This window comes from Lithobates pipiens, unplaced genomic scaffold (assembly GCF_037356315.1).
Source record: "Lithobates pipiens isolate NorthernLeopardFrog02 unplaced genomic scaffold, aLitPip1_a1.2 Scaffold_35, whole genome shotgun sequence".
Taxonomy (NCBI): Eukaryota; Metazoa; Chordata; class Amphibia; order Anura; family Ranidae; genus Lithobates; species Lithobates pipiens.
The window spans coordinates 26,788,976-26,809,418 of record NW_027507811.1 but is presented as its reverse complement, the minus strand read 5'-3'; the positions used below and the strand labels follow the sequence as shown (position 1 = coordinate 26,809,418).

Genomic DNA, 20,443 nt, shown 5'->3' with positions numbered 1-20,443 from the left:
TCAATATTCAAGTCGGTGCAGCTGCTATGCCTGCCCCTTTCCTCCTCCTGCCCAATCACAGAAGCCTTTTTACTATGTGAACTCACAAAATACAAAGGCTTCTCTGAATAGGCAGCAGAGGGAAGGAGAAGGCATAACTGCTCTGTGTGCACCTCTCCTCTCTCACAGCCCCGAGTGTCAGTGCATGCTCCGGCAGAGCCACAAACCTGTCAGATATGAATAATAGAGTTTAGTTCAGTAGATGTCATGCACCTCATTGGACTTCACTTTTTACAAATGGGCTGAATTTGTGGAATTCAGCTTTAAATAGGATTATGATGGAAGGTCCATTTAAATAATATGGCACATATAGTGACCCATTTTATGCGAATGTAATCCTGATCGCAGTTTCACATGAACTGGGAGCTACAACAGGAGGGAAAGGTTGGAGCCCCTGTCAGGTTTTTATTGTTCAAGTCCAAAGAAGAAGGAAGCCTGCTGCACTACACAAGATTCAAATGTAGAAAAACTTTATTCATCCAGTCCTTCTTCTGATGTGTTTCGCAGATTAATCTTAGCTCGATTGAGCCCTGGCTACTGGGTGAAACGTGTCAGTAGGAAGTCCCAAGCAGTTTGCTTTCTCTAGATCAATAAAGCCTGTTAGCGGTTGAATCTTACGGAGTACAGTTGGCTTCCTTTTTTTTCGAACTTGCTCAGTGTGTGAGTAGAGGATGTAGCCCTGCTAGCGCCTTGCACCTTGTCTTTGGGAGAGCGACTCAAATTTAGGGTTGGGAGTTGGTTTTTTATTAATGTTTGTGGCCAAACTGGAGAGATTTACCACCACTTCCTGTCTACAAAACACAACAGGAAGTGAAGACAGTCTCTCAGAAGGGGAAACCACACCCAGATGTCGTCAGGACAGACGTACACCTCCTGTTCTGCTGAAACTTTGTACATTTTTATTTTCACTTTAATTCCAGGTGACTCCAGGACAGGAAGACCAGGTATATTTCCCCAAGCAGACCCAGATTGGTCGGGGGGGAAGGGGTGCCCCCTCTAGATTTTAGTTGTGTCCCCTCTTGATGGGGATGGTTAATGTAAGGGGGCAGTCTGATGAGACAATTGATGTAAGGGGGCACTCTGGGGAGAGGAAATTGATGAAAGGGGACACTCTGGTGAGAGGGAATTGATGAAAGGGGACACTCTGGGGAGAGGGGATTGATGTGAGGGGGAACTCTGGGGAGAGGCACTTGATGTAAGGGGCACTCTGGGGAAAGACAAATAATGTAAGGAGGCACTCTAAGGAGAGGCAATTTTTGCCTCTTTGTCAAGCCTGCCTCAAGGCAGGAATGCCTTGAAACATGTAGCCACGCCGACAGGACATCCTTTGGTGTCTGACATCATTCATTAGGTTAATCTGGAGTCTCCTCCTGACCAGGAAGTGTTTGGAGCTTCCTATGCCTACCCGGACAGCAGCAGTGCTGCACAATCCCTGGACTGGATGTCCTGCTTTTTTATACTCTACATGTTTCCACAAAATTTGTGAGTTGCCAATTTTGTTTTCATCATACAATAAATGGTTTAATGCTGCTCTTAGATGGCACCCTTGGATGTGTGTGTTTTTATATCTTGAGTCAGAGATTTCTTCTGTCTCTGTGGAGGAACTGCATCATGTGAAAGGAAGCTTACCGGAGTCTACCACTGTCATACCTGATCCTAAAGACTGGTTTATTTACCGGGAACCCTGTAGCAGAGGCATCCAGTCCATGGAATCCAGCCAGCTAGCCAAATTAAGTCAGAGCACTTCCGGGTCGGGAGGAGATGCCATAGAAACCTAATGAATGATGTCAGATGCCAGGGGACATCCTGGGAGCATGGCTACACATTTCAACACATTCCTGCCTCTTTGTCAAGCCTGCCTCAAGGCAGGAATGCATTGAAATGTGTAGCCACACCCCCAAGATGCCCACTTTCATCTGACATCATCCTTTGAATTCCTCTGGAGTCTCCACCCAACCAAGGAGTACTCTGAGCTTCCCATGCCTACACGGGAGGCAGCAGTGCTACACAAACCCTGGACTGGATACCTCTGTTACAGGGTTCCCTGAATGTCCTGATTTCTTATGCTTCCAAAAACATACTTCATGTAAGTTGGCAATTTCTTACAAAAAATGCTTTAGCGCTGTACTTAGATGATGCCTTCCGCTGTGTTTTTATGTCTTGAGTTAGAGATTTCTTCTATCTCTCTGGAGGAACTGCATCTTGTGAAAGAAATTTACTGAAGTCTGCCCTTGACATACCTGATAAAGACTGGTTTATTTACAGGGAACCCTGTAGCAGAGGCATCTAGTCCAGAGAATGTGCAGCAATGCCTCCGGCCAGGTATGCATAGGAAGCTCAAGACAACATCCTGGTCGGGAGGGAACTCCAGAGGAACCTAATAGATGATATCAGATGCCAGGGGATGTCCTGGGGACATGGCTACACATTTCAAGGCATCCCTGCCTCTTTGTCAAGCCTGCATTTGTACATTTCTATTTGCTCTATACCATGCCGTCTAATTATGACAGCCTTACGGAGTTAAGTGGGTCCATCTACAGTCTAAAATATCTTTTGCTAAAACAAGCGTTTGTGCATTTTCTTTAGACACAGAATCGGACATATCTTCAATAAGTGTGCGTTTTTTGTTATCTTTGCCCCACTTGCCTGAAAGTTATTTTGGAAACCACGTTCCCATCCTTCCTCGTTCTTCCATACTTTAAAAATTATTATTTGTATGCACATCTGCAAAAGTGCCTTTTGATTGGTCATCTGTCTGGAGGACATCTAGCACTTGGCTGTCCCTGGCCTGCTCCTTTTAGTCATTGGATTTCACTTTCGATCATGCAGGCACAGCATCAAATATGGGCATTATCTAGAGTGGTCTACATGCTAATACAGTCTGTCTAAAAAGGCCAACTTCTCCTGACCAATATCCACTCATCAAAGCATTGTGATATTTGCATTACTCACCCCTGCACTCTCCAAGTCACCATCACTTATCCCTGCACTATCCCCTTCACTCTCCATTACTCACCCCATCAGTGACCCCCTTCACTCTCCATCAGTCACCCCATCACTTTCCCCTTCACTCCCCATCACTCATCCCATCACTCTCCCCTTCACTGTCCATCACTCACCCCCTTCACTCTGCATCACTCACCCCCTTCACTCTGCATTACTCACCTCTTCAATATCCATCACTCACCCCTTCACTCTCCATCACTCACCTCTTCAATCTCCATCACTCACCCCTTCGCTCTCCATCACTCACCCCTTCGCTCTCCATCACTCACCCCTTCGCTCTCCATCACTCACCTCTTCAATCTCCATCACTCACCTCTTCAATCTCCATCACTCACCCCTTCACTCTCCATCACTCACCTCTTCAATCTCCATCACTCACCCCTTCGCTCTCCATCACTCACCCCTTCGCTCTCCATCACTCACCCCTTCGCTCTCCATCACTCACCTCTTCAATCTCCATCACTCACCTCTTCAATCTCCATCACTCACCCCTTCACTCTCCATCACTCACCTCTTCAATCTCCATCACTCACCCCTTCAATCTCCATCACTCACCCCTTCGCTCTCCATCACTCATCCCTTCACTCTCCATCACTCACCTCTTCAATCTCCATCACTCACCCCTTCGCTCTCCATCACTCACCCCTGCACTCTCCATCACTCACCCCTTCGCTCGCCATCACTCACCCCTGCACTCTCCATCACTCACCCCTTCGCTCTCCATCACTCACCCCTGCACTCTCCATTACGCACCCCTGACCCCTGCATTACCCACACCTGCACTCTCCATCACTCACCCCTTCACTCTCCATCACTCACCCCTTCGCTCTCCATCACTCACCCCTGCACTCTCCATTACGCACCCCTGACCCCTGCATTACCCACACCTGCACTCTCCATCACTCACCCCTTCACTCTCCATTATGCACCCCTGACCCCTGCATTATTCACCCCTGCCCCCTGCACAAAGTGTTTCTTACTCCTGAGTCCTGACCCCTGCATCCCAGCTTTATATATATATATATATATATATATATATATATATATATATATATATAAAACTCAGTGTTTGCTCTCAGCCGTGTACACACCGATCAGCCATAACATTATGACCCCCCCACCCTGACCCGTCCAGACGTGGTCACCTCTACACCTGTGATGGTAAGTTGTGGTATCGGCACTCAGCTGTCACTATCAGATCCTGTACACTGGGAGGTGCGGCCTCCATGGATCAGACTTGTTTTTCCAGCACATTCCACAGAGGATGGATGGGAGTGGGAGAATGTGGAGTGGTTGTCGTGTTCTTCAAACCATCAGAGAAGACCACCTCCTTCCATCACTCCGGGGTCCACCGCCCAGTGTGGGCGCTCTTGGCTGCAGATCAGCATGGACATCCTGACAGCCCCACCATACACAACACACTGCCAGGGACATTACTTTTCAATTCACCACAGCAACTTCAGGGACAACATGTTCCCCTGCTATCTAATATATCCCACCCACTTCCAGGTGTCATAGTAACTCAGGTGTCATAGTAACTAGATATTACCAGCAGTAGTCACTTATACTGTCACAATGTTATGGTTGATCGGTGTAGAGATCAGCACTGTGTGTGTATATAGAGAGAGATCAGTGTTGTCACCATGGAGGTTCCCTCTTCTGGTGTGACGTCATCACTCCCCCACCTCCTCCCTCTCTAGACTCTCATCTCTCACACACATGCGCAGAGCGCCCTCCCTCCCCGCCCCGCCCACCTCACAATGATCGGAAGTGTCCGGCGTGTAGAACGGAGAGTGACGTCACTGGGGGAGCTGTGTGTGTGTGTATATATGTATCTACACCGGGGTAAGGGGGGGAGGGGGACCGTCATCATCATCTGATCATCCCCGACACCGATCATATCCACCGATCTCCCCATAACACAGCACTGTGTCCCCGATCATCAATATGATCACTCCTTATCATCAATTATGATTACCAATCACCAATATCAGAATTACTGATCAATATTCATATTATTACTATTATCACTTGTTATTATTATTGTTAGTATTATAATTGATCACCATTATTATTTTTATTATCAATCACCATTATTATTATCATTGCTGATTATTGATCAATGTTCATATTACCACCATCACTGATCACCCACAACACAGCACTCCTTATTATCATCATTATTATTTCTCATCACTATTATTATTATTATAATTTTTGTTTGTCATCATTATTTGCAATGACTGATCACCATTAATATTATTACCAATCGCCAATATCATTATCAGAATTACTGATCATCATTATCATTATCATCACTAATCACCATTATTATTTTTAATATAATTAGTGATCACCCTTATTACCATCACTAATTATTATTATTATAATTATCAATCATCATTATTATCATTGCTGATTATTATTATTGTTACAGATCACCGTTATTATTATTATTACTGATCAATATTCATATTATTATTATCAACCTTAATTACCGATTGTTATTATTATCACTAATATTATTTTTAATATAATTACTGATCACCAGTATTATTATTATTACCATCACTGATTAGTATTATTTTTATTATTATTACCAATCACCATTATTATTATTATCACTAATTATTATTATTTTTAATATAAGTACCGATAACCATTATTATTATTATCATTGCTGATTATTATTTTTACTGATCACCATTATTATTATTATTATTACTGATCAATATTCATATTATTATTATTAACCTTAATCACTGATTATTATTATCACTAATCACCTTGTTATTATTATTGTTAGTATTATAATTGATAACCATTATTATTTTTATTATCAGTCACCATTATTATTATCATTGCTGATTATTATTATTGATCAATATTCATATTACCACCATAACTGATCACCCACAACACAGCACTCCTTATTATCATCATTATTATTTCTCATCACTATTATTATTATTATGATCATTTTTGTTTGTCATCATTATTTGCTATTACTGATCACCATTAATATTATTACCAATCGCCAATATCATTATCATAATTACTGATCATTATTATCATTATCATCACTAATCACCATTATTATTTTTAATATAATTACCGATAACCATTATTATTATTATCATTGCTGATTATTATTTTTACTGATCACCATTATTATTATTATTATTACTGATCAATATTCATATTATTATTATTAACCTTAATCACTGATTATTATTATCACTAATCACCATTATTATTTTTAATATAATTACTGATCACCATTATTATTATTATCATTGGTGATTATTATTATTACTGATCAATATTCATATTATTATTATCATCATCATCACTGATTATTATTATTACTGATCACCATTATTATTTTTAATATACTTACTGATCACCATTATTATTATTATTATTACCATCACTTATTATTATTATTTTTATTATTATTACCAATCACTATTATTATTATTATCATTGCTGATTATTATTATTACTGACCAATATTCATATTATCATCATCACTGATTATTATTCTCACTGATCACCTTTATTATTTTTTATATAATTACTGATCACTATTATTATGATTACCATCACTGATCACCATTATTATTATTTGTATTATTATTATTATTATCAATCACCATTATTATTATTATTATTATCATTGCTGATTATTATTGATTAATATTACTATTATTATTATTATTGATCACCATTATTATTATTGCTGATCATTACTATTATTATCACTGATTATCACTATTACTATTATTTTTTTATTATCATCACTGATTATTATTATTGTTATTATTATTAATGATCACGACACTGATATCACTGATCTCTATTATTATGATCACCCCATAATACATCACGGTGTAACTTCTATTATTACTGACACTGATCACCTCCAACACCTTCTACCGTTATTATTATTATTGTTACAAGTCACCCCCAACACATCATCGTATTTCTTCCTGTATTATTTTTATTATTACCAGTAGGGATGAGGCCCCCATCCCCCCTCCCCCCCAGTTTAGACTGAACATCGCTTGTTACGGCATTCACCAAACTCCGGACTTTCATCCTTATCAGCAGGAGAACATCATAGATTGTAGCCGGTTTTTCTCCCTCTGTTATCTATGACCGCTTCCTTCTTCCACTGGGTTCCCCCCATAATTCATTTCAGGTCCTTCAGCCTTGGCATGACTTGCTCTGGAATTTAAAGGGGGACCCCATGCAAAACAGCGTGGGGTCCTCTTGAAATTCCATACCAGACCCTTCAGGTCTGATAAGGAGTTAACGGGGGAGCCCTACTCAAAAAAGAAAAAATGCGTGTGGTGCCCCCCAAAAAATCCACCCTGACCTTTATCTATCTATACATCCCAAGAAGTAGAGGGGGGCGAGAGTTTTGGTTCCCCCCAGAACCATACTAGGCCACATACCCTCAACATGTGGCAGGGACCTTACCAGAAGGGACCCTCCAGCAAAACACCTCGTGATGAAGACAAGGGCCTCGTCCCCACAACCCTGGCCCAGTCGTTGTGGGCGCCTGTGAGCAGGGGCCTAATGGAATCTGCAGGCCCCCCAGGTCAAACCCCTCACTGTGTGAATGAGTAGGGGTTGCATAGCACCCCTACTCATTCACAACAAAAGTGAAAAGTAAATACAAAAACACACCGTTTTGGACAAGTCCTTTAAAAAAAAAAAAAAGACCCTTGATGTAAATCCTCCGACAATAACGTCATCAAATGATGCGGATCCATGTCAATCATGATAAACGACGCCCCACCGAAATAGGAAATCAGCCAGATACAGCCATTTCCAACCACTATTGGGGGGGATGGGTGGAAAGGGTGGGTTGTAGTTCCTGTCTTAGGGCAACAACGCTGTTCCTTTATCTATAGAGTGCGGGGAGTGAGCGTTGTCATCCTGGGATTACTGGCAGAATCACTAGATACAAATAAAGAAAAAGAAGCAGATTCCACCCATCCAAGGACTGCTAAGCTGAAATATATTACCCTTTCGTTTTTGGGTTTGGATGCATTTTAGTAGTCTTCTTCAGGGAATCTTTAAAACTGCCCCATAGTCCATATAGATCATCAGGTAGCACTGGGCTCAGTTTAAACCCTTGTATTCCTTTGTGTTCCTTCACTGCCATCCCCTACACACTAGCTGAGGACAACATGATCCATAGGCCGACACTTTCACTCAGCCCCTGTGTGTCTTACAGGCCCTCGCCCCTCATGAAATGAATCTGGTGATGATGCCATTGCGTGGGATGGTGCGGTGTTGCCATCCATGGAGGAGTGGGAGTATTTAGAAGGACACAAGGATCTGTAGAAGGACGTCATGGCGAGCCAGCTGGCCCTCACATCACCGGGTAAGAGGAGACTTCCATTTCTTGTATTGAGGATCCACCTAGATATACACATCCTCTGATATAAAGATATAGTTTGTCAGGTTCCTATGAGGTGTCAGGATATTACTGTCTTTTTCTCCATTGAGGAGTGGGAGTATTTAGAAGGAGACTAGGATCTCTAAAATAAATTTTATATTGGCGAGCCAGCCGGCTCTCACATCACGGGGTAAAAGTTGACTTCCATTTCTTGTATTGAGGATCCACCTGGATACATCCTCTGATATAAGGACAGTGGCAGTGAACCTTGGCACCCCAGATGTTTTGGAAATACATTTCCCATGATGCTCATGCACTCTGTAATGTAGTTGAGCTTCATGGGAAATGTAGTTCCAAAACATCTGGGGTGCCAAGGTTCACCATCCCTGCTATAAGGTGTCAGGATGTCACTGTCTATTTTTCCATGGAGGAGTGGGAGTATATAGAAGGACACAAGGATCTCTACAAAGAGGTCATGATGGTGAGCCAGCTGGCCCTCACATCACCGAGTAAGAGGAGACTTCAATTTCTTGTAAAGGAGAGAGGAGTATTGAGGATCTACCTAGATACACACATCCTCTGATATAAAGACATAGAAACAATGTACAGTATTCAGTCAGTGTGTGTGTTTCCTACAGATGGATCCAGTAATGGGAACCCCCCAGAGAGATGTCCCCGTCCTCTGTATTCCCGGGATTCACCACAGGAATTAGGAAGGGAAGAACAGGTACGTTCCATTAGAAAATACTGAATATAAAAATATTTTTTTTTATTAGATGTAATTATGCTGAACTCCTAAGGTATATAAAAAAAATCACTATTACGTATCTATTAAAAGAAATAGTCCCTTTCTAGCGCTCACCTGGGCACCGCATGGAGAAGGTGGTGTCGGGAAGTGGTGGGGGGGGGGTCTTAGTGGCAGGTTGAGTTTCTTTAAATTGCTATGGCATTCCCGAAGGTTCCACTCTCATTTCTCTCTCTCTCTGGCCTTTGTATTGTTTGGCAGAAAAATCTGAACATGGTAATGGTGGAGTCCTACTTTAAGGAGGAAGAGGAGGAAGTTCCTATTGATACCGGGCAAGGTGTGTGTAGAGGGATTCTGTATTATCTATCTATCTATCTATCTATCTATCTATCTATCTATCTATCTATCTATCTATCATTTCCTTCTCTGACTCTCAGTTTGTATATTTTAGATGAATCTGATGGAGATCCAGAGGAGGAGGAAGCAAAGGAGGTTGATGAGGTAGATGTCAGAGGAGCTGTCATCCATTTCCTGCTCTGCCCACACTCTTCTACCTCCACCTCTGTTGTGCTATATGACTGCATAGTATGAGGAGGGTTTCCACAGTATTCAATGTCGGCCAGTCCATCAGGCTCCCTGGCACTGCCCAGCCTCTTGCCTGCTCCTGGGGTATGAGTGAATGTCACTGGGGCTGCTGATGCCAACCCTCAGCTTTGTCTTTCCTATTATTGCTTCTGCCTGCCTCTTTATGTAGCAACCACTCCCACTGCAAGTCTCATTTCAACTTTCAGATGTTGTGTCTGCTAAGACAATTATGGGTTTGTTTTTGGTTCATGTAAACCAGATATTTGGCACAGTGACCTAACCCATTGTGCTTACTTACATTGCGACAGGTCCCCTTTAATACTTGAACTGATCAGTTTCTGTTGTTTAGGGTGGAACTCACATGGGTCTGAATGTCATCATCAAATCAGAGACTGAGGAGGAGGAAGAGGTGGTGATCAAAAAGGAAGAGGTTACAGACATCATCCCAGGTAAATGAGGGCAGAGCTGGGCGCATACTCAGTCATGTTCTGATTGGTCAGATGGATAATAATTGAGGACCTGCCTGTGAGGACCACCATTACGGGAGTTCTGATTCAGCCTTCTGCTGCTTAGGGGAGGAACTGCACACAGAGGACATAGAAGTAAATGGTCTTGTCTTGTCTTGTCTTGTACTTGGCTAGTACAGAATTAAGAAACCTTGATCTCTGCCCATTATTAAGTCGAACCCCTGTCCCCCTCCTGATAATAAGCCTTGACCCCCATGCATCACAAGGTCACTGTAATTTATCACTATTATTACATGGGTTTTAGCCCAGGACAGGTTCACTTGATGTTCATCTTACGATGTTCAGCTACAATACAGGGTGGTGTTTAGAGGAGCTCCAAATCCTGCTCCAACTTATTGGTCCAATCAGGTAACTCCATGATCACATGCCACACCCCGATCCCTGGAGCACTGGCCAGACATCATCTTTTACAGATCCATCAGCAAGGCTCTAGAGCAAGAGACTCCAATGTTCTACATCTGGCCCACTACAAGAATCTATCTGGCCCACAGCTAGGGTCTGTGATGTAGCTTCAGACTGTGGATTCAGATCAGTTGGTCCCCACTTCTTATGGAGACCTTGATGTAAGGAAGGACTCTGATATGATGGGGGTGGGGGTTTTCTGATGTAAAATGGGGACTCTGATATGACGGAAGGACTTTTAATGTGATGGGGGGGTTTCTGGTGTGAAGAGGGGACTCTGGTGGGATGGGTTGGACTCTGATGTGATGGGGGGGACTCTGGTGGGATGGGGGACTCTGGTGTGACGTGTGGGACCTCTGGTGTGATGGGTGACTTCTGGTGTGAATGGGGGACTTCTGATGTGCAGGGGGACTCTGATCTGATGGGGTGGCTTCTGATGTGAAAGGAGGACTCTGGTGTGATGGGGGGAGACTCTGGTGTGATGGGGGAGACTCTGGTGTGAAGGGGGGGACTCTGGTGTGAAGGGGGGGACTCTGGTGTGATGTGGGACTTCTGATCTGATGGGGTGGCTTCTGATGTGAAAGGTAGACTCTGGTGTGATGGGGGACTTCTGGTGTGATAGTGGGGACTTCTGGTGTGATGGGGGGACTTCTGATGTGTAGGGGGGACTCTGATCTAATGGGGTGGCTTCTGATGTGTAATGGGGGGACTCTGGTGTGACGTGTGGGACCTCTGGTGTGATGGGTGACTTCTGGTGTGAATGGGGGACTTCTGATGTGCAGGGGGACACTGATCTGATGGGGTGGCTTCTGATGTGTAATGGGGGACTCTGGTGTGACGTGTGGGACCTCTGGTGTGATGGGTGACTTCTGGTGTGAATGGGGGACTTCTGATGTGCAGGGGGACTCTGATCTGATGGGGTGGCTTCTGATGTGAAAGGAGGACTCTGGTGTGATGGGGGGAGACTCTGGTGTGATGGGGTAGACTCTGGTGTGAAGGGGGGGAATCTAGTGTGATGTGGGACTTCTGATCTGATGGGGTGTCTTCTTATGCGAAAGGTAGACTCTGGTGTGATGGGGGACTTCTGGTGTGAGAGGGGGGACTTCTGGTGTGCAGGGGGGACTCTAATCTAATGGGGTGGCTTCTGATGTGTAATGGGGGTCTCTGGTGTGATGGGGGACTCGGGTGTGATGGGAGACTTCTGATGTACAGGGGGGACTCTGATCTGATTGGGTGGCTTCTGATGTGAAAGGGGGACTCTGGTGTAATAGGGGACTTTTGATGGGAAGGGGGGACTCTGATTTGATGGGGAGGTTTTTGATGTGAAAAGGGGACTCTGGTGTAATGGGAGACTTCTGATGCGAAGAGGGGATTTCTGATGGGAATTTGCACTTAAGTTCATCTTATCTTCTGTATTCCAGTTTACCTTCAGAAGAAGAATCCTCAAGACTACAGGACAAGAAACGACACCAAATCCAAAGAGCGCCTGTCTGTGTGGAAATCAGAAGATGTCTCAGGGTGGGGTACCGAACCTATGGCGAGCCCAAAGATCCTGGCCATCAACCACCAGACTTTGACAGGCGATAAGCCGTTTTCATGCGCCGAGTGCGGCGGGTTCTTCAAACACAAGTCCAGCCTTGTTCTCCACCGGCGTATCCATTCGGGGGAGAAGCCGTATTCTTGCTCTGAGTGCGGCAAACAGTTTATCCAGAAGGCGAACTACCTGCGACACCAACGGCTCCACACAGGCGAGAAGCCATACAAATGCACCGAGTGCGGCAAAGAGTATGCACAGAAGCAGAGCTTGGTAATGCACCAGAAGTTCCATGCTGAAAACGAGCCTTTCTCTTGCCCTGAATGCGGCGCCAATTTTATTAGACAGTCGCACCTGGTTAACCACAGGAAGACTCACAAAGGCTTTCGGCGCTACACATGCCCAGATTGTGGAGACTTTTTCATGCTAAGGTCCAGTCTGGTCATCCATCAGAGGGTCCACAGTGCAGAGAAGCCTTTTTCAAGCTGAGAGGGACAGTGGCAGGACCAGACTGTAACAGCGGGAAAAGACTTGGGCTTCAGCACACGCTCTTGCCGCTGTCGCTCTTGACGCTGTTCAGCTGCCAAGATGCTAAGAGAGGACAGGAAGGGACACTACTCGATTGTTTTTAGGATTCATAAAAGTTTAACCTACACCCCTGTCTTGTATACTTGTCACCATAGCAGAAGTGGGTGATAATTCTGAGATGTTAGCGTTCTGAGGAACCTATGGGGAAAGATGGCGCTTTTTGGAGAAATGATGCCCTACTCTTAACTTTGATGCTTGTTATTGTATTAGAATTAAGAGAAAAGTTGGCATTGGTGTTCTGAGGAATCGATGGGAAGAGCTGGAGCTCCTCAGAGAAAGTCATAGGAGACCATGGGAAACGGATTGGTGGGCACTGCCTTTTTTTTAAATTATGCTGCGCCCAAGCCCTGTATGCTAGTTACTGTGGCAGTGTTAGGAAAGGAAAAGTTGCCACTGTTGTGCCGAGGAACCAATGGATCGATTTGGAGCTCCTGAGAGGGACTTAAAAGGAAAAAGTCATTAGAGACCTGAGAGAAAGATGGGCACTCCTTTTTATTGATGCCAAACCCCCAAAGTCATATACAGTAAGAAGAGTTGGCACTGGTGCTCTGAGGAATTCATGGGAAGATTTGGAGCTCTTGGGAAAAAGTCAAAGGAGACCATGGGAAAAGGGAAGGGTTGGCACTTTTAGCTAGCTGACACTAGCATTCCAGGGAACCCATAGGGAAAGATGGAACTCCTGGGAAAAATTATGCCTATGCTTGTTATTGTATTAAAATTAAGAGAAAGGTTGGCATTGGTATTCTAAGTAACCCATGGGAGGAAATGGAACTTCTCTGAGAAAGTTCCAGAAGAAAATGGGAGAGGGAATGGTGGGCACTGCTTTTTTTTAAACAATGTCCCACCCCATAAATTGTATGCTAGTTACTGTGGCAGCACTAGGAAAGGAAAAGTTGTTATTGGTGTGCTGAGGAACCCATGAATGGATATAGAGCTCCTGGAAGGGACTTCAGTCACAAGAGACCTGGAGAAAGAGAAGGGTGGGCACTCCTTTTTTAATTATGCCAAACCCCCATCCTGTATGCTTGTTCTTGTGGAAGAATTAAGAGGAGAGAAGATGCCACTGGTGTTCTGAGGAATCCATGGGAAGAGATGGAGCTCCTGGGAGAAACTCACAATGGGAAAGAGAAGGGTTGGCACTGCTAGCATTCTGCGTAAGCTATGGGGAAAGTGGCATTCCTGGGATAAATGATGGCCTACTTTTAACCTTTCTGCTTTTCATTGTATTAGAATTGAGAGAAAGGTTGGCATTGGTGTTCTGAGGAACCCATGGGAGGAATTGGAGCTCCTCGGAGAAAGTCATAGGAGACCATTGAAAAGGGAAAGATGGGCACTGCTTTTTTAACTTGATGTTTTACCTCGAAACCTGTGTATCATTAACCATGGCAGCACTAGTAGAGGAACAGTTGCCATTGGTGTTCTGAGGAACACATGGGCAGACATGGAGCTCCTTAGAGGGAAAAAGTCACAGGAGACCTTAAAAAAGTGAAGAGCAGGCACTCATTTTTAATGATGCACCACCCATGACCTGTATGCTTGTTACTGTGGCAGAATTAAAAGAAGAGATGTTGGCACTGGTGTTCTGAGGAATCCATGGGAAAAGATGGAGCTCCTGGGAGAAAGCGACAGGAGATAATGGGGAAAGGGCAGGGTTGATCCTTCTAGCTAGCTAAAACTAGCATTCTGGAGAAGCCATGGGGTAAGATGGTGCTCCTGGGAGAAATTATGCCCTACTCTTAGCCTTTATTCCTGTTATTATATTAGAATTAAGAGAAGAGTTGGCATTGGTGTGCTGAGGAACCCATAGAAGGAGATAAACCTCCTAATAGAAAGTCACACCCCATAACCTGTATGCTAACTTCTATTTCAGAGCTAGGAGAAGAAAAGTTTGTACTGGTCTGCTGAGGAGCCTATGGGCATAGGTGGAGCTTCTGAGAGGGAGGGAAAAAGTCACAAAAAATTATCAGAAAGAGAAGGGTGGGCTCTCCTTGTTTAAATAACCCCAATCCTTGTCCTGTATTCTTGTTACTGTGGCACAACTAGTGGAAGAGAAGGTGGCACTGGTGCTCTGAGGAATCCTTGGGAGGGGATGGAGAGAAAGTCACGGGAGACAATGGGAAAAGGAAGGGTTGGCACTGCTAGCTAGATGGAGAACACATGGGGAAAGATGGCACTCCTGGGAGAAAGTCACAGAAGACCATTGGGATCAGAAGGGTTTACACTGGCATCTACTTTAAATGATGCCCTACCCTTTAGCCTGTATCATCACTACATCAGAGGTAGGAAGGAGAAGTTGGAATTGATTTTCTGAGGAGCCCATGGGAAGAGATGGAGCTCTTGAGAGGCAAATGAGAATGTCACATAGGACCATCGAGATTTGTTCCTCTGTAGCCCCCTCCTCCTACCCATCAGCTCCTCAGGAAACTAGCACAATAAACCTATCTTCACCCACACATATCACATATATCTGCTCTAAAAAGCTTATTTCTTCTCTTTTATAAAGCTGATTGTTCAACAATGTACAGTGTCCTTGGTGGTATGTTTGGTGACATCACATGTGGGCAATAACTTTTGTATAAGGCAGCGGTTACCCCGACCAAGCATAAGGGGGAAGTAACTTCACGCTTATAAAGGATCTGTTTAGAACTTACAGTATAATGTCAAGGAAGAAAGGGTATGATAAAGGTAGGGTTTTGGTAAATGATATCCAACGGTTAACTTGTATGTTCGTCATTGTGGGGGAACTAAGAGATATGTTGACAATCGTCTTCAGGGGACCTCATGGGCAGAGACGGAGCTTCTGATTGGAAACTGGTAGAAGATAGAGACATGAGACCAAATTTTGTGTTATGTTTGGAGATCCCTGACCTAGATGGTAAGTTTGAGGCTTGGGCGTGCTGAAGAACCGATGGGCAATGATGATGGACAACAGAGAGGAAGCTGGATAAACAACATCACAGAGAGCTTTACTTTCCATGCCGTTTCTCTGTAGCCCCCTCTTTTTTTCCCACCTGCTTCCCAGTCAGTAGAGCCCATACATTAAAGTCTGTTTCAAAGATGGGACCATGTGCTTAGCCTCCCTCGTTAGCCATTGCTGAGTTAAAACCAATCAAATATGAATGCTTGCATACCCTAGTGTAAAAACACTGTTACATTAGTGGTCAGTGGACAAGAGTTCCCTTAAATTGGTGGTCAGTGTAGACGTGCCACCTTACATTGAGTGTCAGTGGAAAAGGACCCCTCCAGTTGAGAAGTGCACCCTTACATTGGTGGTCAGTGTAGAAGTGCCCCCTTACATTGGCCATCAGTGGAGAAGGACCCCTCCAGCGGAGAAGTGCTACCTTACATTGGTGGTCAGTGAGAAGTTTCTCCTTTACATTGGTGGTCAGTGTAGAATGACCCCCTTAAATTAGTGGTCAGTGGTGAAGGGACCTTTTACATTAGTGGTAAATGAGAAATTGCCTTCTTACATTGGTGGTCAGTGTAGAAGTGCCCTCTTTACATTGGGGGGGGGGGGGGCAGTGAAGAAAAGTTCCCTTACATTGGTGGACAGTCGAGAAGTGCCCCCTTACATTGGTGGTTAATGAGAAATTGCCCCTTTACTTTGGTGATCAGTCTAGATTAGAACATTCCCTTAAATTGGTGGTCATTGTAGAAGGACCTCCTTGAATTATTGGTTAGTGGAGAAGTGATCTTTTACATTGGTGGTCAGTGGAGAAATGTCCTCTTACATTTGTGGTCAATGAGAAATTGCCCCTTACATTGGTTGTCAGTGAGGAGAACCCCTCCAGCGGGGAAGTGCTCCCTTACATTGGTTGTCAGTGGAGAAGAACCCCTCCAGCGGGGAAGTGCTCCCTTACATTGGTTGTCAGTGGAGAAGAACCCCTCCAGCTGAGAATTGCTCCCTTACATTGGTTGTCAGTGGAGAAGAACCCCTCCAGCGGGGAAATGCTCCCTTACATTGGTTGTCAGAGGAGAAGAACCCCTCCAGTTGAGAAGTGCACCCTTACATTGGTGGTCAGTGTAGAAGTGCCCCCTTACATTGGCCATCAGTGGAGAAGGACCCCTCCAGCGGAGAAGTGCTACCTTACATTGGTGGTCAGTGAGAAGTTTCTCCTTTACATTGGTGGTCAGTGTAGAATGACCCCCTTAAATTAGTGGTCAGTGGTGAAGGGACCTTTTACATTAGTGGTGAATGAGAAATTGCCTTCTTACATTGGTGGTCAGTGTAGAAGTGCCCCCTTTACATTGGGGGGGGGGCAGTGAAGAAAAGTTCCCTTACATTGGTGGACAGTCGAGAAGTGCCCCCTTACATTGGTGGTTAATGAGAAATTGCCCCTTTACTTTGGTGATCAGTCTAGATTAGAACATTCCCTTAAATTGGTGGTCATTGTAGAAGGACCTCCTTGAATTATTGGTTAGTGGAGAAGTGATCTTTTACATTGGTGGTCAGTGGAGAAATGTCCTCTTACATTTGTGGTCAATGAGAAATTGCCCCTTACATTGGTTGTCAGTGAGGAGAACCCCTCCAGCAGGGAAGTGCTCCCTTATATTGGTTGTCAGTGGAGAAGAACCTCTCCAGCGGGGAAGTGCTCCCTTACATTGGTTGTCAGTGGAGAAGAACAACTCCAGCGGGGAAATGCTCCCTTACATTGGTTGTCAGTGGAGAAGAACCCCTCCAGCGGGGAAGTGCTCCCTTACATTGGTTGTCAGTGGAGAAGAACCCCTCCAGCTGAGAATTGCTCCCTTACATTGGTTTTCAGTAGAGAAGAACCCCTCCAGCGGGGAAATGCTCCCTTACATTGGTTGTCAGTGGAGAAGAACCCCTCCAGCGGGGAAATGCTCCCTTACATTGGTTGTCAGTGGAGAAGAACCCCTCCAGCTGAGAATTGCTCCCTTACATTGGTGGTCAGTGTAGAAGGATCCCTTTGAATTGGTGGTCAGTGTAGACGAACCCCTTAAATTGGTGGTCAGTGGAAAAGGGCCCCCTGTAGGCAGAAGATCAATCTAACATTGTTCATGGAACCCCCTAGCAACGTGTGAAGGAACTCCATGAACCACCTATTAGGCTTGATTTACATCTATGCATTTTTAGTGCATTTTGCAGATTTGCACTACACCCCATTTAAAGTGGTTGTAAACCCATGGGGAAAAAAGCAACCTGCAAGGCAAAAGGCATAATGAGCTAGTATGCATAGCATACTAGCTCATTATGAATAACTTACCTGAGAGCGAAGCCCCCGAAGAGGTCCTCCATCTTCATGCCCGCCGCTGCTATGGATCCCGGAGTGACTTCCGGGTCTCGCTGCTCTGGCACTGTGATTCGCCGGAGCAGCGATGACGTCACTCCCACGCATGCACACGGGAGCCGACACTCGCGGCATATTGCCGCGATCTGCGGCCTGCCCAGTGCGCCGTAGACAGCAGTGGCTGTATTTTTGTAAATATCTCCTAAACCGTATAGGTTTAGGAGATATTTCTTGGACCTACAGGTAAGCCTTAATCTAGGCTTACCTGTAGGTCAAAGTGGTTTGTAAGGGTTTACAACCAATTTAACATGGTTTCCTATGGAACAATTTCTGTAGAGCAAATAAGCAAAATGCATAAAGCACTAAAAATGCCTACCGGTAGGTGTGAATCAAGCCTTTGAAAGTCCATTCCAGCACAACCAGACACTCTGGTAATCAAATATCGACCTGTTCTCGCACGTTGGTCGGTGTGTGGACCCAGGGAGGGGCCAGCAATGGGGACATGTGACGGCAGGTTTCAGCTGTCGCTTATGGGAAGCTGGTCTGCCTGCTACACATGGAAACTATGGTTTACCAATTAAGGCATGACTGCAGGTACACTTTAAGCCAATCACAATCACATACTTTTCCCACCAACCACTTGGATTGCTTGTTAGCACAAAAGGTCAAGTGTAAGTCATGTGACTCGATACATAAAACATGCAGACATGGTCAAGAGGTCCTTCCCCCAATGTTTCACAGTGGTATCAATGGATTCTAGGAGCCCTTACTTCCACCTTCACCTCGGGCTCTGGAGGTAAGGGCAAGTAAGGGCTGCTCTTACAAAGGAGATTATGGCCAGACAAGATCTAAAACATCTACCTAAAAAGTCTGTTTACATTATGAGGGGTTCCCACCATCCCTGTGCTGAGTTCCCGGGTCTGTACACCTGCTGTGCCCATTATGATGGGTTCCCACCATCCCTGTGCTGAGTTCCTGGGTCTGTACGTCTGCTGTGCCCATTATGAGGGGTTCCCACCATCCCTGTGCGAACTTCCCGGGTCTGTACGTCTGCTGTGCCCATTATGAGGGGTTCCCACCATCCCTGTGCGGAGTTTCCGGGTCTGTACGTCTGCTGTGCCCATTATGAGGGGTTCTCACAATCCCTGTGCTAAGTTACCTGGTCTATACTCCTGCTGTGCCCATTATGAGGGGTTCCCACCATCCCTGTGCTGATTACCCAGGTCTGCACAACTGCTGTGCCCATTATGAGGGGTTCCCCCCATCCCTGTGATGAGTTCTCAGGTCTGTACACCTGCTGTGCCCATTATGAGGGGTTCCCACCATCCCTTTGCTGAGTTCCCCCGTCTATACACCTGCTGTGCCAATTATGAGGAGTTCCCACCATCCCTGTTCGGAGTTCCCGGGTCTGTACACCTGCTGTGCCCATTATGGGGAGTTCCTACCATCCCTGTGCTGAGTTCCCAGGTCTATACAACTGTTGTGCCCATTATAGGGGTTTCCCACTGTCCCTGTGCTGAGTTCCCGGGTTTTTATGTCTGCTGTGCCCATTATGAGGGGCCCCCACCATCCATATGCTGAGTTCCCAGATCTGTACGTCTGCTGTGCCCATTATGAGGGGTTCCCACCATCCTTGTGCTAAGTTTCCGGGTCTGTACACCTGCTGTGCCCATTATGAGGCATTCTCACCATCCATGTGCGGAGTTCCCAGGTCTGTACACCTGGTGTGCCTATGGGTGATGGTGGTATAATGTGACAACCATGATGGGTGACGATGAAGAATTACGGTGATACAATATAAAATGATGATGATGGTTAATGGTGGTACTGGTATATGATGATGATGATGGGTGGTATATAGTGATGGGTGGTAGTGGTATATGATGATGGGTGGTATATGATAATGATGGTGGTGGTGGTATATGATGATGGGTGGCATATGATGATGATGATTAGTATATGATGATGATGGGTGGTATATGATAATGATGGTGGTGGTGGTATATGATGATGGGTGGCATATGATGACGATGGGTGGTATATGATGATGATGGCGGTGGTGGTGGTGGTATATGATGACGGGTGGTATATGATGATAATGATTAGTATATGATGATGATGGGTGGTAGTGGTACATGATGATGGGTGGTATATGATAATGATGGTGGTGGTGGTATATGATGATGGGTGGTATATGATGACGGGTGGTATATGATGATGATTATGATGATGATTAGTATATGATGATGGGTGGTATATGATGATGGGTGATGGATGGTATATGATGACGATGGGTGGTGGTGATGGTATATGATAATGCGTGGTATATGATGATGGTGGTGGTGGTGGTATATT

The 20,443-nt window shown here is 44.9% G+C and overlaps 1 protein-coding gene across 1 annotated transcript in view; it reads left to right on the top strand.

The window, feature by feature from the left end:
• Positions 1-15,359, top strand: part of LOC143956208 (oocyte zinc finger protein XlCOF8.4-like) — a 216,423-nt gene extending 201,064 nt beyond the window's left edge. The window contains exons 5-9 of the mRNA XM_077466376.1: positions 9,097-9,185; positions 9,465-9,540; positions 9,655-9,704; positions 10,138-10,237; positions 12,139-15,359. Coding sequence (XP_077322502.1) covers positions 9,097-9,185; positions 9,465-9,540; positions 9,655-9,704; positions 10,138-10,237; positions 12,139-12,740 — 917 coding nt within the window. The 3' untranslated portion in view covers positions 12,741-15,359. The remainder of the gene's footprint in view (positions 1-9,096; positions 9,186-9,464; positions 9,541-9,654; positions 9,705-10,137; positions 10,238-12,138) is intronic.
• Positions 15,360-20,443: the final 5,084 nt, after the last annotated feature.